The 24,278-nt window shown below is 33.8% G+C and overlaps 13 protein-coding genes across 13 annotated transcripts; 7 read left to right on the top strand and 6 right to left on the bottom strand. All coding sequences in view use genetic code 12, as the record gives it.

Moving 5' to 3' along the window:
• Positions 1–45: 45 nt before the first annotated feature.
• Positions 46–962, bottom strand: FAD1 (FMN adenylyltransferase; the record flags this gene model as incomplete). Its single annotated transcript, XM_049406250.1, has 2 exons — positions 46–664; positions 736–962. The coding sequence occupies 2 exons, from the start codon at positions 960–962 to the stop codon at positions 46–48; spliced, it is 846 nt and encodes a 281-aa protein (XP_049264225.1).
• A 261-nt stretch (positions 963–1,223) lies between these two features.
• J8A68_002493 (uncharacterized protein) lies at positions 1,224–1,976 on the bottom strand (the record flags this gene model as incomplete). The annotated part of the gene is made up of 1 exon (XM_049406249.1): positions 1,224–1,976. The coding sequence occupies one exon, from the start codon at positions 1,974–1,976 to the stop codon at positions 1,224–1,226; it is 753 nt and encodes a 250-aa protein (XP_049264224.1).
• A 474-nt stretch (positions 1,977–2,450) lies between these two features.
• On the top strand, positions 2,451–4,673 carry SWI6 (transcriptional regulator; the record flags this gene model as incomplete). The annotated part of the gene is made up of 1 exon (XM_049406248.1): positions 2,451–4,673. The coding sequence occupies one exon, from the start codon at positions 2,451–2,453 to the stop codon at positions 4,671–4,673; it is 2,223 nt and encodes a 740-aa protein (XP_049264223.1).
• A 128-nt stretch (positions 4,674–4,801) lies between these two features.
• On the bottom strand, positions 4,802–5,377 carry J8A68_002491 (frequenin; the record flags this gene model as incomplete). Its single annotated transcript, XM_049406247.1, has 1 exon — positions 4,802–5,377. One exon carries the CDS (start codon positions 5,375–5,377, stop codon positions 4,802–4,804), a length of 576 nt encoding a protein of 191 aa, XP_049264222.1.
• Positions 5,378–5,648: 271 nt separating this feature from the next.
• On the top strand, positions 5,649–6,098 carry J8A68_002490 (succinate dehydrogenase assembly factor; the record flags this gene model as incomplete). The annotated part of the gene is made up of 1 exon (XM_049406246.1): positions 5,649–6,098. One exon carries the CDS (start codon positions 5,649–5,651, stop codon positions 6,096–6,098), a length of 450 nt encoding a protein of 149 aa, XP_049264221.1.
• A 391-nt stretch (positions 6,099–6,489) lies between these two features.
• J8A68_002489 (uncharacterized protein) lies at positions 6,490–7,791 on the top strand (the record flags this gene model as incomplete). Its single annotated transcript, XM_049406245.1, has 1 exon — positions 6,490–7,791. The coding sequence occupies one exon, from the start codon at positions 6,490–6,492 to the stop codon at positions 7,789–7,791; it is 1,302 nt and encodes a 433-aa protein (XP_049264220.1).
• A 1,872-nt stretch (positions 7,792–9,663) lies between these two features.
• On the top strand, positions 9,664–12,942 carry J8A68_002488 (uncharacterized protein; the record flags this gene model as incomplete). Its single annotated transcript, XM_049406244.1, has 1 exon — positions 9,664–12,942. One exon carries the CDS (start codon positions 9,664–9,666, stop codon positions 12,940–12,942), a length of 3,279 nt encoding a protein of 1,092 aa, XP_049264219.1.
• Positions 12,943–13,087: 145 nt separating this feature from the next.
• Positions 13,088–14,266, bottom strand: FUS1 (Fus1p; the record flags this gene model as incomplete). The annotated part of the gene is made up of 1 exon (XM_049406243.1): positions 13,088–14,266. The coding sequence occupies one exon, from the start codon at positions 14,264–14,266 to the stop codon at positions 13,088–13,090; it is 1,179 nt and encodes a 392-aa protein (XP_049264218.1).
• A 339-nt stretch (positions 14,267–14,605) lies between these two features.
• DPP2 (phosphatidate phosphatase) lies at positions 14,606–15,457 on the bottom strand (the record flags this gene model as incomplete). The annotated part of the gene is made up of 1 exon (XM_049406242.1): positions 14,606–15,457. The coding sequence occupies one exon, from the start codon at positions 15,455–15,457 to the stop codon at positions 14,606–14,608; it is 852 nt and encodes a 283-aa protein (XP_049264217.1).
• Positions 15,458–15,935: 478 nt separating this feature from the next.
• J8A68_002485 (uncharacterized protein) lies at positions 15,936–17,378 on the bottom strand (the record flags this gene model as incomplete). Its single annotated transcript, XM_049406240.1, has 1 exon — positions 15,936–17,378. The coding sequence occupies one exon, from the start codon at positions 17,376–17,378 to the stop codon at positions 15,936–15,938; it is 1,443 nt and encodes a 480-aa protein (XP_049264216.1).
• Positions 17,379–17,749: 371 nt separating this feature from the next.
• Positions 17,750–18,223, top strand: EGD1 (Egd1p; the record flags this gene model as incomplete). The annotated part of the gene is made up of 1 exon (XM_049406239.1): positions 17,750–18,223. The coding sequence occupies one exon, from the start codon at positions 17,750–17,752 to the stop codon at positions 18,221–18,223; it is 474 nt and encodes a 157-aa protein (XP_049264215.1).
• Positions 18,224–19,320: 1,097 nt separating this feature from the next.
• On the top strand, positions 19,321–21,027 carry GAD1 (glutamate decarboxylase; the record flags this gene model as incomplete). The annotated part of the gene is made up of 1 exon (XM_049406238.1): positions 19,321–21,027. One exon carries the CDS (start codon positions 19,321–19,323, stop codon positions 21,025–21,027), a length of 1,707 nt encoding a protein of 568 aa, XP_049264214.1.
• Positions 21,028–21,527: 500 nt separating this feature from the next.
• Positions 21,528–22,310, top strand: J8A68_002482 (uncharacterized protein; the record flags this gene model as incomplete). Its single annotated transcript, XM_049406237.1, has 1 exon — positions 21,528–22,310. The coding sequence occupies one exon, from the start codon at positions 21,528–21,530 to the stop codon at positions 22,308–22,310; it is 783 nt and encodes a 260-aa protein (XP_049264213.1).
• Positions 22,311–24,278: the final 1,968 nt, after the last annotated feature.

The following is a 24,278-nucleotide window of genomic DNA, read 5'->3' as shown; positions in this document are numbered from 1 at the left end:
TAATTATATGACAGTATGAATTAATTTAATTAACTTTTATCTTTTTTATTGTCTACCTAATCTTTCTCGTTCATCGGCTTCTTCAGTCAACATATAAGCTGGTAAATAGTCATCCTCGCTTTCTCCAATTTGTAAAAATGGATTTGGTACAGTTGTATGAATTCCTCCAAGACTGGTAAAACCTTGATCATACATTGGACAATATTCAATATCACAACCAATTAAGAAATCCCAAACATCAATATAATTCCAATGTAAAATAGGATGGATCCTTAAGAAATCAGGCCAATTATGATCAGTTTTTTGTTCATATTGTAAATCTTGACCATATGGATCAGTATATCTGATACCAACCACGACAGATTTAACATTTGGATTAACTTTTTTAAGATAATATTCAAAACCATCTTTTAAATTAGATTTAATGATTATTGGATTCAAATGATAGAATTCAGTTGATTCATGGATAAAGTCAGTTAATTCTGGAAATGGAGTTTCAGCATTAATATAAATTGAATCTAATTTATAATCAGCAGGTAATAAATTAAATGAAGGATTTTCTAAAGGTGAAGATGAAAACATTTTATGAATAGTAGCGAGTAATAATACCAACATCACAAGACAATCTTTACCACCATTATAAGATATAGCAATTTCTTCAAGTCTAAAACTTAACATGTTAGTAAGTAGAGTGTCTTATTATTTAACGAGGGGCCAATCGTCAGTGTTACATACCCATGTAGATCTATTGATTCTTCTATCTTTTCCATACTTAAAAGAACTTTCTCTTTTACTCTTTCTCTTAATTCTGGATCAAATACAAACCCAGTTCGTCTAGCTGCTATTGGATACCATGGTAATGAATCATTCAAATATCCGTCTACTAAATTATAAGCTTCTTCACATTTTTGTAGAAAGATATGTTGTTGATCTCTTGTTTCTTGATTCACTTGGGTGTGCATTTGAAGGAGAATGGAGAATATAAAGGTTAGGGTGAGGAGATGCAAAATGTTGTTTGATTTCGTGGGGGAATGATGTTCTTCTATGTGGCGCTTTTAATGATAGTCCGCCAAAGACTGAAAATTTTCTGGGGGGCTAGACAGCGAAACTCAACACACTCAACACAGCAGGAAATAAAAAAGCCGTTGACGGAATTGTCCCAAAAATGCGCACCAATACGGTGTACGATGATTTACGGATATACAATTAAATATACTAGAAGTCTACTTATACATAAATTGTATAAAGAGTTCTTTTGTATCTCGATCCCAATACCACCAATAAGTATCTGACATTGAAGTATTATCTTGTGGTTTATCTATTTCTTTAGTATTGGGTATTACCACGGCAATATTATCATATGGTTCTGCTGACACCACTAAGTATTGATAATCATTAGCTTCTAACTCTTCGTCATCTTCTTCTGCCTGTTTCACCTTTTCAATGAAATTCATACAAGTTATTTGATTCTTGGAAGTTAATTCATAATATGACATGATTCTAAAGAATGGTTCTTCAACTCCAATTTTTGGTAATTTTACGTTGATTAATAATCCTACTTTTAAACTATCAGGATCTCGAATCTTCGTTAATTTAAATTGAGGTTTCCCAATCTTTTTCCAACTTCTCTTTTCAACATTATTGATACTTGTTAATGACGATATTTTATCTTGTAATTGATGAAGATTTCTTTGATTATATTTCTCATCCAATATTCTTCTTCTTTCTAAATTTAATTGATGCTTACGGCCACCTAGATGTGATATATAAGATGATTCACTTACATGAGTAGTTAAACATAATTTACATTCAAGAAATCCTAAATGATTTCTAAATACATATGGATCATTATCTAAATCAAGTACATGAGTTGCTAATAAATCTTGAATTCTCTTTTTGGTATGGACGTTGGTTTCTTCTGTACCTGCAATAGCACCTGCTCCTTTCTTGGCATTAACTCTATCTGAATAATCCATGATGATCTGTGTATAAAACTATCTCTATAGATTCAATTCTACAATGAAGTAAGGCATCTCGGTTTTCTACAGGTTAGAGGCACTTTTGTGGGTTATAAACCTTTTTTGCCAGGTTAGACCAGTTAACTCTGTTTTACAGTTTAGACGTGTCACTTTTGAAATTTTGGTTAATACACACTCACCAGTTATTTTTTTCTACTTAATTACACACATTCAATGGGAAAAGCTGAGACCTCTTTATTTCTTCGCTCTCACTACACTCCGTAATATACCAAAGCAGTAGCAGCGGCATTCTTAACAAATCTTCCATTATAATCCTTGGCTTCCCATTCATCAACTGAAGAGCCATAATAACGTAATAACGTTTACCTACTTGCTAACTGCTATATAAGAAGCTAGAACATTTGATAGACATTTCCAGGGAATTGAAAGTTCCAACCTAAAAAAGAAAACATACGCGTTTGTTCAACAAAGATGGATTCTCCTATCAATATTGGGGACATCACTGCTAATTCCATACTGCATCGACTTCATGATACTCATTTAAATACTCGTTGTATTTCCACTGTCAATTCAGCAATATATTCAGGACAAAAATTTATTCAATTATCAATCAAATTTGATAATTCAAAACCTCCTTCAGATAATGAAATTATTATATTACGTAAAGTACAAGATTCATTTATAAACATTAGTCAATTATTAAGTATTTTAATTCATTTGAAACATTTGACCACTCAACAATTAGAAACATTTTTAAATAATGAAATATTAACAAATGGTGAATATAATAGTTCAACTGCAATTCCTCAAGTAATTGATTTACGGAACAAGAAAGATTTTAATCCTCAATTAAGAGGAATTTGGATCTCGTATGATAAAGCAGTTAATTTAGCTTTGAAATTTGATATTTATGAATTTACTAAAAAGATGTTTTTAATTGATGTACATGATTTTGATAATTTACCTAAAGCTACCAAGAGGTTACACGAGGAGGGGGATGATAAAGAAGAAGAGCAAGATAATCGGATGTCTAATACAAGTATAACAGGCTCACCGGCAAAGAGACAAAAGCTAAATAAAGATATCAAGAAAGAAGAACCAAAACAAGAAGAACAACAATCATCACCAAAAGAATCATTACAACATATCTCAATAATCAATAAATTAATTGGAAAGAATGAAAACTATCCTTTCACATTACCTCCAATAATGGCCAATGATGATAATGCAGAAATTGCAAACCAAATAAGATTCAAATTAGGTGAAATTTTCAAACAAGACGATGAAGGTTCATTAACTTTTCAAGATATAAAATCGGCATTAGAACCAATTCTAGAAAGATATCCCCTTGAAACGATTTGTGATGTTCCCTTAGATCAAAAGAAACAAACAGCATTACATTTTGCTTCAACTTTAGCTTCGTTGAATTTAGTATCGGCTTTCATCACTCTTGGGTTAAATTCTCCAATTAGAGGTAATATTAACGGAGAATCTCCTTTGATATGTACTATTCAAGTAACTAATTCAATGGAAAAGGGGAATTTTCAAGATTTGTTAGTGAATTGGTTATATCTTGATATTTGGTTATTAGATAATAAAAAATGGTCAATATTACATCATTTAGCTTCACAATCAAAATTAAAATTTGAAAGTTCAAAATTCTATATGACCAAGATTATTGAATATATTATTGGAAATGATAGATTATTGTATGATTTACGAGAAAATTTAATTAATTATCAGGATGATGAAGATGGAAACACGGCATTACATATTGCGATTGAACTGGAATCGAAATGGTTTATTAAGATTTTGATTGATTTAGGAGCGGATATTAATTTAGCTAATAAACGAGATGTTAAACTGATTGATTTCGAAATTGTTAAGGATTTAATTGGGAATGAAACTGGCGAGGAGTTTGAAAATGAACATATTTTTGAATTAATTAAAACTGGAGTTGAATTTTTAACAAAGAGACTTGAGATTAATGGAACAATTTCCGAGATTGAAGAACCTAAACCAGTGGAACAGGTTGCTGTTATACAAGAGGATCAACAAGAAGAAACGACTGGTTCTTCCTCCACCAAGATCTTTCAAAGTATTCAACAATTATTATCCAATACAAATACAGAATATGAAAATATTTTAAATTCCAAACGGGAACAAATCAAAAATCTTGATAAATCATTACATGATACAACTATTCTGACTGCAAATAACCGATTTGTGGCCAAGAAAATATCAGAAAAACTCGGACAATTGGATAATTTGAAATTACAAATTGCAAATATAACTGATAAATTAGCATTTGCCAAACAAGAATTAAAAGATGTTACGGAAACAAGTAATGGTGGAGTGTTGGATGAATTGGATGAGAATAAAGAATATGATGCCGATGAGCCATTTTTGATACAACCAATATATGAAAGACTTGTGAAAGGGGAATCAGTTGATGATTTAAAGAATGATCAAGCGATTTTAAGTCAATTACAGCCAAAACCAATCTTAAAAGCTAGAATAGATGCATATAAACAAATTAATGAAAGTTTGGAAAAGGAATTGAATACATTATTGGATTATAGTGAATTGACATCTAAATTTAAGAAAGTTGTGAGTATATGTACTGGAGTTGATATAAATGAAGTTGATGAATTATTAGACGGTTTACTTGAAGCAGTTGAAGGACAACAATAGAGAGAAAGAGATGGATATTTGTTTTGTTATGTTTTTGTAGTAGTAGTTAATCTCTTGACAATATATGTTGTAATTTTATTAATTATTGTATTAAAGAACTAATATACAAAGGATGAAATAAGAACTGGTCACACCAATCCACTATAAGAATTCAATGCATTTAATATGGAAGGATCTAATTTACTTAACTTTTTGAAATCTTGTAAATTTAACGTATCAACATCTTTATCTTTCCCTAGTAGTTTAAAGAACTTTTCAGTTCTATTTTCAGGAGTTCTTTCATCATCTGGTAAAGCAACCATTGGACCAATCATTTTATAAACAGCACTAATTATAGGTAATAAATCATTATAAGTTATACTACCAGTTTTCTTATAATCATATAATCTAAAACTCCAATTTATTTTCTGTTCTTCTGTACCTCTACTGGTTATACTTAATGCAATAATGAATTCTTTAAAATCGATATATTTTGAATTATCTAAATCAAATACTCGAAATAAATAATAACAATAATCAGTTGGATCACCAAATGGAAAGAATTGTTTATAAACTTTTACAAATTCTTCTTCTGATAATTGACCACTTGGACAATCTCTCATAAATCCTTTATACCATTGTTGTAATTCTCGTTTATCAAAATATGTTGCCAGTCGAAGTTGTTTTATTTCATCTTTAGTTAATTTGGATACTGCTTTCCCCATTGTCGGTTGGTAGGAATACTATAAATACCGGTAGGTTGGATGGTATCTACTATGTGTAGGGTATTAGATTAGATCAGATCAATAGGGTGGTCTTCTTAAGGTTTAGTGTAAATGGTGACAATAAACAGAAAGTTAGACAATATAAAATTTGAGCATAATACACGACTATCTAATATCGAGAGGCCCCGGGAATTTTTTCAATTTTTCATTACATCCTTTTAATCACCACCGGTGGCGGATACACAAGAAAGCAAGGAAGTAAGGAGTAATAATGATCAGAATAAACGTTAGTAAAAGATCTTTTTCAAATACATCTAAAGTATTAGCCAATCATGGTAAACCACAAAACCCACCTATTGATAATACAATCAGAATGAGAATTCAACCAATTATTAGAACAGGTGAAACAATTGATATTAAAAGAGCAAGATTAATTTATCAATCACGTAAAAGAGGAATATTAGAAAGTGATTTATTATTAAGTAGATTTGCTAAGAAATATTTGAATACTTTTAATGAAGAAGAATTGGATGAATATGATAAATTATTAGATGAAGCTGATTGGGATATTTATTATTGGGCTACTAAAAATTATTCAGTAACTCCATTACCTGATAAATGGAAACAATCTAAAATTTTAAAATTATTACAAGAATCAGCTGAAAATAAGGAGAAAGAGATTTTAAGAATGCCAGAATTAGATTTAAAGAAGGAGAATTAACTTGGTTTAAACCCTGTCACTTGAAGTCTGTTGGCATCTCTATACTTTGTATATTTATTTATTGATTATTTATTCCTGTTATTATTTCCTTATATATAGTTTATTTCATATAAAAAAACAAGCATTTCGTATACAACTCTATCTACTCTTGGAATAGAAAAACGTCTATGAATACACCTAAAGGGGTTTCTCCATTCAAAGAGTCAGTCTTACTAGTGTATGGTCTCTCCTATTGGGATAGTTGATGGGATCAGTCTATTTTACATGTTAGAGTAAACATTTTGCAGGTTAGGTCCAAGTGACATCAGACCTCAATTTCATCCTTTTTTTTCTATAAGGCGAATTAAGTATGGGGGGACAGGACGGCAAGAAGAGTAAACCAACCAATAAAATGACAATTACACTTGAATCAATACCAGAAGAACTCAAAACAGATAAGCAGGTGACTCCATTCATCATCCGATCATTGGAATTATCTCAACCAAATCCAATAATTTCATATTATTGTAAGATTTATGTCCTTGAATATATTTTAGATAATAAATTACATACAAAATCAAAAGAAATTGAAACATTCACAATCTTGTTATTAGATGAGACTGAATCAATTAAGAAATCAACCGAAGATGAAGAATTACATAAAGTATTACAAAATCTGAATTTATCTATTCAGATTGTTATTTCATTTAGTTATAAATTATTCAATTCTTGTCTTGAGAATTTAAATAATTTAACCAGATCAACTAATAAAGATGCCTTGATTGGGAAATTTAGAGCTACTTTGAATTTCTTAAGTTTAGTTTCGGTATTTAAAGGTGCTGAAGGGATTGATTGGGGGAAATTAAGTGGTGGTAAGGCTGAAAATTGGCAAGATTTTGACGCATTGAATAAACAAAAGATTAAGGTTTTGAAATATCAATTATCAAGATTGATTAAAGGAGAGGTTGAATATAAAGGTGAGCCAAATGATCAAGAATTGGAAGATGAATTAAATAAAGAATTGGGAGAGATAACCGGTAAGGATACTGAAGTCGGCGTAGACGACATAGAAAATGAAGATGAGGATGAAACTAACAAGGGAGATGGTGATTATCATTCTGATCATGATGATGGCGATGACGGGGGATTTAAAATGCCAGGTGCTCCAAGCTCTGCTCCCGCAAATGATCTACCAAATTTCATCGATCTCGAGGATGAACCACCAAAACTTCCACAAACCCCTGATTTCGTTGATGAAAAAGAAGAAACCGATGTCAATTTACCAGGTGCCCCTCATTTTGCTCCTTCTGATTCCGAAAATGAAACTGATCTGGTGAAATTACCAGGTGCTCCAAAATATTTACCTGATGATGATATTACCCATATTAACAAAAGTTCTTCCATCCAGGTCTTCCCACCCGAGCATCACCAGTCACCTAGAGAGTCTAGGTCTAGTGGCCATCAACAGCGTTCTCCTCCTCCAGCAGTAAGACGTTCTTCAGCTTCGAGACATCCTCCAATTACAAAAGAAACAATCAAACAGATTTTAAATCGTGATGAAACAATTTCTCAAGTCCAAAAACATGCGAAATTTGCTCAATCTGCATTACAATTTGAAGATTTTGAAGAAGCGGAGAAACAATTGACAAAAGGGTTGGAATTGTTGCAAGTATTAAGAAAGCAAGAAGCAGAGGAAGATGAGAGATATAGATAAGTAACGTGTTTAGATATTTATGGGTGAATAAATACAGGATAGACCCTTCGAAAAGCGAATAGTGTTCTTAACTACTACACTCTTTAAAATGTGACCCATGATGTGATAGTGTAGGAACACGAGATCTGATTGGGAAATCTAGAGCTTGAATATTCACAAAAGACCCAATTGAGAAAGCACCTGTTTTACTTGAACTTTTGTAAGTATTCTAGTTCTAAATTTCCCAAATAGACCCGTGTGTATTGACACTACTAAACAAACTCTCGGCTGATTTAAAGTTTGGATATGACACTTGCTCATAACCCGGTTTAGAAAGTGAATTCATCTCTATTGGGAATGTGATAACCCCAAAAAAATCGATACTGTAGTATAATTTTGAAACAATTCGTATCAATCGTGTAATTCATGTGGCGGATTACTCAACTAGGTGTGGTTTATGACCTAGAGGTATAAATATGTATGCGTCAATTGTTTTCTTCCATTATTCATGTACCGAAAAGAGAGATTTGTTTATTGACGTCGGCTTAAATATTCATGCAAGATCTTAGCCCGATTGTGGAACTTTTTAATGGAATGGGGCTGTTTATTGTATTCACCTGCTAAACAATGCCCATATTAAAAAAATACGAACCGTGTCACACTAACTTGTAAATTATTTAGAAATAGTTCCTTGGCGTAGTACTTTTTACAGTTTAGATTTTAAAATCGTAAACAAAAACAATTTAAAGTTTTTTTTAGTTTTAATTTTAAATTTTCTTATTTTTTTTTACAACCAATTCATTCTCAAAGGGTTCTAAACCAAAGGACGTGTCTAAATGGGGTTTCCTATAGGCTGTTGGGATCAAATAGGCTCAAGAAGAGTCAATTGAGGCTATGTATTGCTGGTTGACAATGATGATCGGCTTATGAGGTTGCTGAACAAAGATAGGGGGGATTTCAAAACAAGAGTAAACTCCACAAAGTTGGTTTTGTGTTAGAATCGCCGATTAGATTCAAAGGGATTGCATAATGATTCCCGATTCGGTTACTAATTTCCACAATAAGAGATTGACATTCTACATTGTATTTTCAATTCGTCGGTGCTGCAAATCATGAGAGTGAATCTACAGAAATTGCCTAAAAGTTGCCTAAAAGTTGAACGAATCTTCGTTCATATGAACAGAGAAGGGGAACATACCCCAGCATAGAAGGGTGAAGAGCAATAGATAGAAAGCAAGTATAAGGAAAGGGTAACGCAATTGTATTGTAGGGAATGATGTGTAATTGGTAATGTTGCAGAAGAAAACAAAGAAAACAAAGAAGAAGGAGAAGAAGAAGAAACAAAGAAAGAAAGAAGAAAATTTTAAACTTTACAAAAAAAATAAACAAAATAAAAAAAATGTTAAGAAAGATTCTTATGAGAGATCGACTAACATCAATTAGCATTACACAAGAATTCGAGAATTTGATTTAAAACGTGTTTGAATTAATTAATTCGTCAACTTACAAACAGAATAATTTCATTACCTTTTTCATTATTTTTAATTCAACTGGAGTTCTGTTTAGCCAGAAATAAAAAGAGTAGGCAGGGTGTGGCTTTTCCTTCCAATAAATACTAAAAATAATCTTATTATAGATAAACATTTACGAGAGAGGACTAAACAAACAAATTGTGTCAATTGAAAAAGAGAGTTGTAGATTGGAGAATAAAAATTTGATCACTTTCACACGATCATCAATTTTTTTTTTTTTTAGGTTTTAAATTCCCCCATACCAACCACCAAACAAAACAAAAAAACTAAAAGAAGTTTAATCTATAAAAACCCCCCCCAGATCACTATCAACAAGAAGACTATTCAATCTATATACATTCATTCATAAAATCTATACAAAATGAACTCAGTAAGGAAGAGGTTTTCATCAAATCTGGCATCTTCCAAATTACAACCAGTATCTTCTCCGCGAATTCCGTCTGGGGCTGGAGATGTCAATGATTTAGAAGGGGTATCGCCAGAATTAGTTCCAATAGTAACATTATTATCATCCCAATCCCATCGTCGTTATCATGAAGGTATCTTTATGTTATATTATGATTTGAATGGTGATGGTAAACCAGCTGATCGTGAGTGGAATGAAGTATATGGGATCTTGACTGGTAATCAATTAGCTTATTGGGGTGCAGCAAATTTAGCACAATTTAAAGAAAATCCCGATGCTTTATTACAAACATCAGCAAAACCAAATTATATCAATTTCACTGATGCTGTTTATAATGCTATGAAATCTTTACCAGCTGCAAAACAAACTTTAGATAATGTCATAATTGTATCAACTACTTTAAAGAATAGATATATTTTACAATTTAAATCTCATAGTGATTTAACTGTATGGTATGCAGCTTTAAGATTATCCAATTTCGAATATTCATCTTTACAAGAAGCATATACTGGAGCACTTTTATCAGCTAGAGGATCACGATTATCAGATATTAAAACCATATTGGCAGAAAAGAGATTTGATCATGAAGATTGGGTAAGTATCAGATATGGAAGTGGAATGGCATGGAAAAGATGTTATGCAGTTGTAGAACCTTCAATCAGTAAAAAGAAAACATTTACAGCAGGAAGAATTTTATTATATGAAAATGAACAAAAGAAAAAGAAACAGTTAATGGCTGTTATAATAAATTGCACATCGGCAACGGCAATTTATCCTTCATCTCATTTATTAATTGATCATTCTACAATGTTGAAATTAGATGGTTATATAAATTTTAGTACTCCAAGTTTATCAACAAAAGTATCAAAATCTCATCTTGGTGATTTTAAACGGACATCAATCTTTTTAATGCCTGAACAACATTCTGCTGTTCCCGGGTTTGATACATTAATCAGGTTTTTAGTGCCCTTATTTGATTCATTTGGATTGTATGGTAGACCAAAGAGATTGAAAGCAAATAGAACCGATATGGAATCATTATTATTTGGATTACCAACATTACCAAGAGTTCATTATCTAGAATTGGAAGATATCAAACAAATGACAAATTCGAAAGAATCATTAAATTGGGATCTTAATGAATGGACAAAGAATATCAGATTATTATTAAAATCAAAATTGGATAGAGGTTATGAAGGTTGTGGAAGTAAACGAGGTAATGCTGCTGCATTGGGTGCATTAAACAGTCCTTTATCATCTCCTCAAATTATGTCAAGTCCAAAATTTTCCAGGTCTGGTTCTTTGGTTGAACAAAGACCACAGCCAAATTCATCCACTTCAAATCTTGCAAAGCCGCCAATGTCAGCTGCTCCAAGACAAGCTAATAGAGGATTCGATAGAAATGTTAACGATTTATCTATTGGAATTGGGAATCGTAGTGAACCTAATATTCCAATCGTTGTTACCTCTGCTGGTAATAACAGTGGAGGTGGTGTTTATCCTTCTACTCCACCTGCAAATTGGCTGCCTGCGCTGAATTTGGATGAAATCTATCAGAATTATTCAGATATACATACTCCTGATCGTGAAGCATTAGAGAGGTTGGAAAATGAAATGAGTGGATTGGATGTGAATAAAAACATTTACCCTAAGAATGATAATGATTTATTTAGTGATGATGATGATGAAGACGAGGTAGATGATGGGGAAGAAAAGATTGATATTAGGAGAATGGGTACTAGAATTCGTGAACGTTCTGAAACTGCATCCCCTGCACTTCGTAATGGTTTAACGGTACCTCCCCATTATGATGATAGGAGTGGTAGTTATTCATCAGTAATTTCTCCACTGGCACAATTTAGTGAACTTCAAAAGGCATATGCGAAAGTTGATCGACCACCTTATGAACTTCTCAGTAGTGATGAAGATTTAAATAATTCGCCACCACCTCCTGCTCCACCAGCACATGATCCTAAATTGTTAAATGTCATGAAGGAAAAAATCAATGATGTACCACAAGGAACTATGCAACCAGGAAGTACTACCCATAATTCAATTCATTCAGAATCAGGAAGGGTTAGTGAAGTTTCCGATAGTGATAATTCGTTTGAAAAAGGTGAAGAATCACTTGACGTGCCTTCTCTTCCACCCCCACAGAATAAACCAAGATTTATCGCGTCTCCAAATGCAACTCAGAATCGACAATTTTCCCCAGAGCCACAACAACCAGGATATCCGGTTTCTCCACTTGTTAAACCTCTTGGAGAGAATGCAAAACCGAACCTTCCATACCCTGCCGGTAATCCAAAGATTAAATCAAGGGATAATATAGATACTGGAGAAATTGCCACTGAGATCAGAGGTGGCCAAGGTTATCCACCACAACAACAACAACGAGCAATGGATAGACAAGGTTCTCCCGCAATGCAACCAAGACAAGTGAATCCAAATGTATATCCAGGAAATCAACCACCTCCACCATCTCAGGGAAAGCAACAGGGTTCCGGCCCAGGATATGGACAAGTTCCTCAAGCTCATCCACACCATTCTCCACACAAGCGTCCACCACCACCATCACAACAACAACAATATCCTCCGCAACAACATCAGCGTCCACCTCAAGGACAGCAACAACAGCAACGTCCACCTCAGGGAATGCCCCCACCACAACAACAACGTCCATCTCAGGGAATACCTCCACAACAACAACAACAATTCCGCGGTATGCCTCAATATCCGCCTCCTCAACAGCAACAATATAACCGTTCTCAACCACCACCTCAACAGAGACAGCAACCACCTCCACAACAGAGACAGCAACCACCTCCACAACAGAGACAGCAACCATCTCCACAACAAAGACAGCAACCACCACAGCAACAACAATATGGTCGTCCTCCACCTCAGCAACATCCTGGATCAGGTTATCAACAACAACAACAACCTCCACAACAACATCGTCCACCTCCACAACAATATCCAAGTCAGGGAAGTGGTGTTCCTCGAGGGATGGTTCCAAAAAGTGCTGCGCAGACTCTGATTAGGGTTAACCCATCAGATCTTAGGGGACAAGGGTCACAACAATATCAATATTACCCACAGCTGCAGCAACAACAACAGCAACAACTGAAGGGGCCATCACCTCCAGCACAGCAACAGCAACAGCAACAGCAGGGTCTGTTGGCTAATCCATATGGGCAATATAATGATGGAGGGGCTGTGAGAAGATATTAGTTGATGTCTTTGTATTTGTCGCGAGAGAAAGGGAGAGAGAGAATTGGGAATTTTTTTCAGAATATGTATGTTTTATTAGCTCTTTTATTTTTCTATAAATCAGTGTATGTAAGTTATTATTATTGTGTATTATTAAATATTTTTACTAAGATAACCTTTGTAAACACATTTTTGGTACTAGGCCAATCTCATTTGGTCTATATGGATTCATGTGAGCCGTCCGGATTACTTTAACAGTACACCAACTATCAGCGTGCTTTTTCAATAGTTCTACTTTATCACCTACGCTTATTGTTAATTCATCGTCGAGATTCTTGAGATATGGTCGGATAACAATATGGATATCTTTTGATACTTTTTTGGGGATTACATCCAATTCAGGTTCAATATCATCATCTTCATCATCATTCAGGTGGACTTGAAACTTTGGCAAAAGTTTAAAATTATTATTATTTTGACGTCTATCAGGAATAGACAAAGTTTGTGGTTTTATTTTCTCATGTCTCGTAAACCCAGCAATTCCAGCCATCAGATCCTGAGGAGAATTGGCGTCATCCTTATTATTCAATCTGAATGTCTTAAGAAATACAGGAGTACCCTCAGAAATTCGTTGCATGATTGGCGATTTCGGTTCTGGAGGATCATTAAATGGAGAATTATTATTTGCATAATAATCTCCAAATAATCCAGTCTTACTCAAACGATCTCTAAGCTTATACTTTATAGAATCGGGTTTTATCTGTCTTTCTGCCCCCGGTTTGATTGTGAGATTTTCATCCTGATTAGAATTGTACGGAAATGTGGGTCCTCCTTTTGTATCGATGAGAGTAGAGTCATCATTTCCGCTGTGGCTGTAGTCTGATTCATTGTCGGAATTGTTCTTTTTCTTGAGATTTCTGAGTCGGATAATATACCATACTGCAAGACCGAGGAAGAATGCTGAGAATAATGCAACGGGGATACCGATTGCAAGACCGGCGTTGACTGAGCTTTTGGATGAGGTTTGTTGGGTGTATATTTCTGTATTTCCGGTTTCTGTATTTGAGTTTTCTGCAGTATTGGTGGCGATTGGGTTTGTGTTTGTGTTTTGGGAGGTTGATGGGGTTGGGGTTGCTGTTGTTGATGTAGTGAATGTGATCGGGACTCTTGTAACTATGCTTGTAGTAAGAGTTTGTTCCAACCAAGATATGCTCAAGTTTTCATCTGATTTGGAGGTTTCGCTAGGTGGTAGAGTTGTAGTTGAAGTTAAAGTTAAGTAGACTGTTGTATCGTCATCATCATCATCTCTTGCTCTGAGACGTCTGTTTCTAATAGGAAGTGGCATTTTGTCTTTGATTCTTAGAAATAAGTTTCTTCCATAGGGTTCCAAGTTAAAATTAAAACCCTGAATAACGCTAAGTATTTATATTAATTTAATGAGTCACTCAGGATGATCATTTGCTTAAAAAGTGTTTTAGAATTGTAGTAGAATAGTTGTTTTAAGTAAGATTCAAATTTGCAATGTTAATTATTTTTTTTTGCAACAAAAAAATATTTTTTGCGCTTATAACCGAGACGTGTTTCAGGGTTGTATCATAATCAACTGATAGTTATTATCAACTCTATATTAAAATCTAATATGTAACACTTCTAACAAAATAACTAACTACACGCATCTATATGTTTAACGTGGTAATAATGACTCTGAAGAGCTTTCTTCGTCTAAAGGTTTTTCTGACTCGTCTGAAACAAGACTATTGAAATAACGATGATATGACCAAAATGCAAATCCTATTCCCATAATAGTCCCCATAATAATATCAACAAAATGATGTCTATAGTCTTGAGTTCTACTCAATGCAATGTAACTAGCTAATAATACAGGTAAACATGCTAATAAATATTTATGTAAATGTTGAGGTGTTGTATGTAATAATTTGAATTGACCAAATAACCAAAGGGTTAAATATAACAAGCCACTGAAACTTATTGATGAATGACCAGATGGAGTAGACCTCATACCATCAGTTAAGATTGCTTGGCCGAAAGGTGCCGTACATACGGATATGTCAACTAATTGATTGAATGTAGTACCAGGTTGTGGACCACATCTAGCTAAGAAATCTGGTCTTGGTCTAGCAATCCAATTTTTGAGTATATCTGTAAGTACTCCATTCACTATTAAGGAAACCAATAACCCTAATGTACTGATTTGTAAATGATGTAAAGTTTGATGGGCGGAAGTAAAAGTACCATCTTTAGATTTGATTAATGTAACAATGAAGATAGTCACTATTGGAATCATAGATGCTAATAGGATACATTCTACCCCAGTGACACGTTCTGTTAAGGCAAAGGGATGTGATATGGTTAAATCATTTAAGGAAAATTGACGCTCAAATGGTTTGGCATGTTCAGCAATGACAAAAAAGTATACAATCAAAACTAAAGTTATGATCCAGTCTGGTAAATAAGACTTAAAGGAATTACTCTTGACGTATTTGATCATAGCACTTGGTTGTAGGAACTGGACCATCTTTCTTTGGATGTGTAAACTTACTACTAAATATCGAAAGGGAGACTAATGGGGGGATTTCTCTTTAATTGTCTTCGTTCTTCGAGCAGTCTTGAGTCTTTCTTTTTTTTTGGACGCTTGACCAAAAGCGTGACAGATGTCCAAATTGGGAACAGAGAAATTTATACGACGTACAATATACGAGAAATGTGTTGTATAAGAACGCACACTCAAGAACACTTGATGATTGGAAGAATGAGTTTGATTTACACATAGCACCTCCAAAATCCCTGGCATTGCAAGAGTTCCATGGCTAAATTTCTCCTGTTTTTTTCTCATGTCGTACCTGTCCTAATGTTTTAAGAAAGAATTTGTTAATTTTGCAACCAATTTTTATCAAAATATTCAATCGACCCATTTTTGCAATAAATGCAAGCTTGAGAATAGCGAATTAAGAATTTCAATTCGATAAAACTTTAATAACGTCTATGAAAATCTACTATCTATGTTGCTTGATATTGTATGCCCTATTAATATACAAAACTACCAATACTATAACAAATATGCACATCCCAGAAGTAATCTGGAAAGTCAACTTATAACACCCTTCACCTTTACCACAAATATATTCCTCTCCATCCCAAATATTTGAATTCAGATCATATACATATCCAAAAATCTTTGTAATTAACAGAAGTCCAAAGGTGGTTGCAGAATAAGTTGCACCCCAAATTAAGGAATAATGCTTTAAATTGAAAATATCAGAAATGATAGCCGGATAACTAGCAAAACTAAATCCATATGAATAGCCAATTATACCTGATACAACCACCATATACAAATGAACTGAATGAAATTGCCAACTAGTAATATTGACAGTATTCAAAAGGTGTCCAATAAGCATCAATGTTAATCCTACAATGAGCACCCAATGTCTTTGACTATTGAGCCTATTAATCAAATAGTCGGAGATAGGTCCAGAACTTAATCTGCCTAAGAAGGAAGCAATAGCAATAACAGAGACATGCATTGCCTGTAAGTGAACTAATGAAGGAACTTCTTCCAGTCGATTCTGAAAGCTGTAATGTAATGCTTTTAAAATAAACCCAACGGAAAAGATATACATCTGACCCAACCCCTGAAGTATTGCAAACATAAAGTAATGATACCAAAATATTGGATGTATGAAAGTTTCTTTGACACCCTGGGTCCTGAGTGTACCTTTCTCTGATATCTCGCTTGCCAGTTCAAGCAGGACAGAATCTGCGAGAAGCGAAGTTGACTCATTAGGTTCTCCGCCCTGGGTTGTCTTTTCAGGAAGATCAATAAGACCTTCCACTCGAATAAACACAAATCCGATCGAGATCATCAATCCACTAAACCATGTCAAGAATTTAAGAAATGCCCCTGCATCACCTTTGTATATTTTCGTATCGATAATCAGAAATACTAAAGATGAGATAGCAAATGATGCAATAGTAATACTTTGAGCAGTAGCCTTCCTAGTGGGGAAGTTTACGGTCACGGCTTTAATAGCACTAAAATATCCCGAAACCGATCCAACACCGACTAAAAACATGGCAAAGATTAAACTCCAAACATTACTAGTTTCTCCAAGTTGATATTGCCAATACAACAACTGATATCCAATAGTAAGACAAATGCAACTAATTAACATTGGAATCTGAGTTCCATACAAATCGGTAATATATCCACCAAATATTGCTCCAACGGCACTACCAAAAGTAGTACTAATATTTAAATTTGCTGATTGCGATGCTTCTAAATGACATCTGTCAGATAACTGAGTTCCATAGATTGAATAGACGAAAATCGTTCCTGCGGAAATGGCAACTGGGATCGATGCCAAAAGGACAAACCAACGATTTGTTTCGGGGAGATAGTGATTGAGATCGTTGATCCGTCTATATAGAAAATGCATCGTTGGGTGGATATATTTGCATGTGCATTACAGAAGAAAAAGGTTTAATCGTTATCAAGTTTTTTTTTCATCTAACACGTTGGGAGGTTGTTTACTGTGGCTCATTTGATCTCATTAACGAAATCGTTATATTGTAATTAATACCACTAAAAATGGATCTCGAGGTTACAAAGTCAATATGCAGGAATATGGAAATCTCAACTGCAAATATTGAAGGTCGTGTGTGTGGTTCAAAACTTCTTAGTTCGACGAAATTTTTCATGGAGAATTTTTTTTCAGTTTCCTCAAGAAATTTGAACCACCCTTTTGGAATAAAACCTTTTCAGCTTGTTGACTCCCAATCACTATTTTAAGTACATATACATATCGCAATGCCAGTTGATCCAGAAAAGTTAGCTAAATTACAAAAGGCTTCTGCCAAGAAAGTCGGTGGTTCTAGAATCAAGGCTAAGAAGGTTATCAAGACTGAACAAGATGACACCAAATTGATTGAAGCTTTAGGTAAATTGAAAGCTACCAAGATCGAAGGTATTGAAGAAGCTAACTTCTTCAGAGATGACGGTAAGGTCTTACATTTCAACCGTGTTGGTGTCCAAGGTGCTCCAGCTTCTAACACCTTTGCTTTCACTGGTTACCCACAAGAAAAGAACATTACTCAATTAATTCCACAAATCTTACCTCAATTGGGTGCTGAAAACTTAGAAATCTTAAGACAATTAGCTGAACAAATCCAAGCTGGTAAGACTCCAAAGGGTTTTGATGCTGGTGCTGAAGCTGCCGCCGCCGATCAAGGTGCCGATATCCCAGACTTAGTTGAAGGTCAAAACTTTGATGACGTTGAATAGATTCTTTTGACATGATGAGACAGTTGCAGTATTTAATAGCAAAACGGAAATGATATACATTTTTTAATTCTAACGATTATTAACTGAATTTTGTAATAGAACGGAGTTTTCTTTTATTACTTAATAAACAAATCATGAACAACGACAGATTTGTTCTTCCTCTAGAGGCTGTAGAAACATTTTAAAAGCTCTATTTTGTGATCGTCTGAGACTCCTAATGAAACAGTATTTACATTGTAGTTTTGGTGTCAATTGTCGTTTCATATCTGGAACGACACTTACCGTCACGTGATGAACCGATTCAAAATTGGTCTGTTCCTAACTCTGTCTTGAATTGTTGCCAAATATACAGGCAACATGAATAGCATTCTATCCTCCCACAATCAATAAATAATACATCGGGGCCCCTAAACGATAAGCCTATTCTAAGCCATCATATAAACACAGTAATCCGAACAGGTTCCTTGGTATCGTCATGTCAAATTGTATGGATCAATCGGCCCGTTGAATTCTAACACGACCATTTGAGCAAGAACGTAATATCATGGAATGGACACCTTTGTGTCATAGCCAATTATCCTATTCTTTTTCGTAATCTTCAGATCAAGCTGGACTGATGCCCCCCAATCTCAAAAGACAGGAAATAAAAAGTAGTCTTGGGGCCACGTTTGATCATTATATTAAAATCTCGCATGTTATTGATCTTACCTGATCTAACATTAGATCTAGTAATACAATAAGAGAACACATGAACTAGCCATAATTAAACTATAAATAATTAGCAATTTCATTAAAAATTGGTAGCACAACGATAGACCCATGAGTCCGAAAAAAAACCTAGACCAGCAGCAACTTAAGGGGTAAACAAGGCAATTGTTGAAAATTTTGAAATTTCAAGGGGCTTCAGAAATTGCCTAGCCACCATGCATCCAATTGTCTGATCGCCAGCAACTACAAATTGTTCGAGGATTTTGCTAAGCTTTTTAATTCCCCACCTTCGCATGAATATTTCCAATATAAATACGGAGTGAACTTTCTCTTTTCAATTGATTTTTCACAACATTAAGAGGTTGCAAAATAATTAAACAGAGAACAAGATGGTATTAAGTAAACATATTGATGCATACAATTTAGAATATGAATTGTTAAAGAAACAACCAAAGATCAATTTAAGAAATACAGAAGCTTATATCGATGCATATGATGCTGCAAAAAACATTCCTCATTATGAAATTCCTGAAAATGCTGCTAATGGAGAATTGATTTATAAATATCTTTCCCAAGAATTATCATTAGATGGTGTTCCAACTTTAAATTTAGCTTCATTTGTTAATACTTATATTGGAGATGAATCATTAAAATTAATTACTGAGAATATTACTAAGAATTTGGCTGATAATGATGAATATCCTTCTCTTATTCAAATTCAAACCAGGTGTATTTCAATTTTATCTAATTTATGGAATGCGCCAGCTACGATTGAACCAGTTAGTGGGAGCAGAATCACCAATTCTGTAGGTACCGCAACCACCGGTTCCTCTGAAGCTATTATGTTAGCAGGATTGGCTTTGAAGAGAAGATGGCAAGAACGGAGAAGAGCAGAGGGGAAACCCACTGATTCTCCAAATATTATTATGGCAACATGTGCACAAGTTGCCCTTGAGAAATTTGCTCAATATTTTGACGTTGAAAATAGATTGGTTCCAGTCTGTGAATCTCTGGGTCATATGATTGATGTAACTAAAATTAAAGACAAGATTGATGAAAATACAATTGGGATTTTTGTTATTGTGGGTACTACTTTCACAGGAAGTTTTGAACCAGTTGAAGAAATCTCAAATCTTTTAGATCAAGTTCAAGATGAAACTGGATTAGATATTAGAATTCATGTTGATGGTGCAAGTGGTGCATTTGTTGCTCCATTTGCTTATCCTCATTTAAAATGGGATTTCCGTATTCCTCGAGTAGATTCAATTAATACTTCAGGACACAAATTTGGATTAACTACTTGTGGATTAGGTTGGGTTATTTGGAAAGATGCTGAATTGTTACCTAATTCATTAAAATTTAATCTTGATTATTTGGGAGGGGTTGAAGAAACCTTTGGATTGAATTTTTCTAGACCTGGATTCCCGGTGATTACTCAATATTATAATTTCTTAACTTTGGGTAGAGAAGGATATACTAAGATTTTCGATGGTTGTTTATCCAATGCAAGATTATTTTCAGACTTTTTGGAAAAATCGAAATATTTCGAAGTAGAGTCCCAAATTCATCATGAATTAGATGAAAAGGATAAGAAGGCATACTTCACTGGAGAATGGGATGGTGAAAAGGATGAATGGAGTGTTAATGAGAATTATAAACCTGGATTACCTGTAGTTGCATTCCGTTTCTCTAAAGAAGTTAGAGATAAATATCCTGAAATTCCTCAAAACATATTTTCGCTGCTTTTACGTAAAAGAGGTTTTATTGTTCCAAATTATCATTTACCAGTGGATGAAAATGACAAAGAAATCTTAAGAGTGGTTGTACGTGATTCTATGTCCTTACTTCTTTTAGAAAATTTGTTACAAGCATGTGCTGAAACTGTTGAATTGTTGATTAATGCTGCCGACAAAGTTCGTGAAATTGTTCATGATCATGGACACACTGAAGAGGAAATGAGAGACACAATTCATGAATTATTGGTAGCTATTGCTTCTGGAGGTGAAGCTGCCATTAAACAAGTTCAGCATGAAAAAGTTAAAGAAAAGGGTGATAATGTTGGTCCACATAAGAAATCATATCGTGGTATTTGTTAAATTGGCTGCAAAAAAAACGTAAACAGAGAAAATTGGCAATTTTTGACAATTTTTTATTCTTTTTGTTGTCTGAAAATTGTCGGTTTCGTCAGGCCGGTATTAGTCCTGTCTCTTTTTATAGTTTCCTATCACTTTAGAACTTTTCTAGAAGATCAATAGTTTCATCAATAAATTGTTTTCTCTATTCCGTATTAACTGCTATGTATTTTTACATGTATCAAACAAGAAGATCAATTTACTCTCACTATCAAATTCTTGGTAGCAACAATAATCACAGTCAGGGATACGTCATCCTTTGGTCATTCTGTATTTTTTTTTTTCTTATATCGTTCTGTAATTAGACGTTAACCGCTGCCATTAGGTCATCCAATTTTTTACCCCACGCATATTATGATTGCTGCTTGAAAAAAATCTACAATATAAAGGGATGATATAATGGCCCCATAAAAGTAATTTTTATAGACTATTTAATTTATTACACTCTCTATACAATTAGTAAAATGCCATATTCACAAGATCAATTAAGTGCATACCGTGCAGTAATTATAATCACCTTATTATTATCCATCTATGGAAGTCTTCATTATGCTCATCATGCATATGGCACCGACACCCCATTCACTGCCAGTTATGTATTATTATCAATCTATTGGATTGTAATCTATATCTGGCAAATCGCATTCACAATTGCTTCCTTCATCCCCAATGAAACTCGATTAACTATGGTTTGTGAATTAGGTTGGCATTTCCCCATTTTTAATATCTTACATTATATTTGGGCTGAATCATTCACTAATCAATATTTTATCCTTGCTGAATTATTCCTAATTTTGAATTTCTTTAATTTGTTAGGAATGTATTTCACTCATAAGACATATGCACTTGGACCAGTTACAAATTGGTTCTTGATTCATGTTCCTTTGGTTGCTTTGCCTTTGAATTGGGTTATTTATGGAATCATGTGGAATGGGGCCGTGATGTGTCATGTTGAAGAGAAATTATGGGCTAGAATATTAGCAAATATTTTCATTTGGGATTTTTTGTTAATTGGTGCGATTTTCTTGTTTTTGTTTAGAGATTGGGCCAGTGGATTAAGTATTTCTTATTTAATGTTGGCATTGGGTTTCAGACAATTGGCGACTAAGATATTTGCCCTTCAATGGATATTTGCATTTGTTATTTCTGGTGTTTTATTCTGTGCTAGTGTCTTTGTATTGGTTATTGATGGGTTTAATCCTTCACAACCTGAAAATGAACCATTATTGGAAGATCAAGGTGTTTAAAAAAGAAAATTATTTATTCATTTTCTTTATGAGTTTTTGTTTAAGAAGGGTTGGGTTTTCATTAAGGACTAATGAATTATATAATAACAATTGATGATGATGAGCTAATGATGAAATTGTATCTTTATGAATATTAGATAGGAATTCTTTGGCATCTGTTGTATCTGGATTACCAATTGATATATATTTTGATTTTAATAAATTATATTGATTCTTTTCTCTTACTTTGTCTGCCATTTTCAATGTTTTGCTGTCTCTTGTCTTTTACTAGTTGTAAAGAAGAAGAAGATTGAGAGATGATTAGGGTTTTTATTTTATTCTTTTTTTGGGCAATGCACGTACTGTTATTTGGTAGTAGTGAGCAATTTCCACTAAATTTCAAAACGATTCATTTACAGCAGTTTATCACTAAAACTTGTTAATATTGATGAGAATAGTCCCATATAAAGTTTTCTTAGAATTTTCAATATATTACAATTGTCTCTTGTTTGTATATGATAATTGAAAATAATAAAATTCTTATATTGGTCAATGAATTTTGTACACACCCAACGGCTACCACCTTTGTTTCCAGAATTTTTTCCCTGCATATTTTCCTACCGTTGCAGAAGAACAATCAAAAGCTTGGTCTAGACTTGGCCCCCCTCCTCTTGTTTTCGGTTTAACAGGTGCTTGATTGATTAAATGGGTTTACCGAACTAGCTAGTTCTTTTAGAATCTAATTTTAATGAATCTAGCTTACATCTGATATTTATAGAAGGCAAATTTGCAACTACAAGTCGGACATCCAATTGAATTTTATTCTTCAAACCTGACAACACAAAATGAAGGAGATACGTTCCTTAGTTTATTAGGTGCAAACCTGAATCCATCTTCCTCGTAGTCAGTTCCAGACATTTTTGAATGGCTTATACATAGAGTTGTTATATAGACCCGGTTGCTAAAGAAAAGGAGGGGGGGGAGCTTTGGTGCAACTTATGATAGCTTGTCTAGAGTAATTTTTCTCAATTAGGAAGTCATAAATATAAGCTTTTTTAGGCGAACGGAGTGGGAGTTTTTTTAGTTTTACACTAACCCCGCCATTTACGAGCAAGAATGAATGGGTTCACAGATTGACACCTGTAACTCGGTGGCTAGGGATCGACCTAAACATGCAAGTTTATGTATTGAGATAGTTTTAGTTTATTCAGTTGTGGAAGTCTATAGAATTTTGTTGAATTTTTTCTAAAGCCGCGTAAGGCAAAAATAATAAATCCGTCAAAATTGAACGAAGGAGGAGTAAGAAGGTGGGGGATGATGCTATTCAACGGATCGGAGGGCGGATATTTATTTGATAAATTTCCCCGGAGAATAGTTAAAAGACTATAAAGACTATGTTTTGTAGTAATCGGTCTTATCGGGATATATACATGAATGGGCTCGGATGTTGTATATTTATAACTATTAACTGTGCTTTGCCCTGCAAATTAAAGTTAGATGCAAATTGTTTTATTGTAATATTTTAGATCCTTTTTTTTTTTCAATGACTTTTTACGTGGGGGAAAAATGAGGCGAATTTTAATGTATCGTATAATTTTAACAAGGTCAACCAATCTGTCTATTTTTTAAACTATAAAAGATACTCTATAGCTTTTAAGTTATATACTTGTATTACATGTACTACCTTCGGAGTTGCTGACATATACAGTAAAATAGTTTTATGTTTGTTGGCTTAACTTCTCTTTGTCTCTCCGCAAATTCCTCCACGACAAATCAAAATTTAAAATAATTAAACAAAAGACTAAATTTCTTTTTTTTTTTTGCCTTTGTACTTTGATTCTGTACAGTACTTGCGGAAGAAAGACAAAGAAAGAAAGAGAAAAAATTTTTAGTTGCTTTTTAATTAATAAATTTGGTTGGGTTTAATTAAGTATGTGTTGAATTACTAATAATAAATTTTTTTTGCCCTGTTCGTCGGAGAGAGGGACT

The sequence above is a fragment of the Hemisphaericaspora subhashii genome (assembly GCF_019202705.1).
Source record: "Hemisphaericaspora subhashii strain CBS 10753 chromosome Unknown scaffold72, whole genome shotgun sequence".
Lineage (NCBI taxonomy): Eukaryota > Fungi > Ascomycota > Pichiomycetes > Serinales > Debaryomycetaceae > Hemisphaericaspora > Hemisphaericaspora subhashii.
The sequence above is the reverse complement of the archived record's forward strand: the minus strand, read 5'-3'. Positions and strand labels throughout refer to the sequence as shown.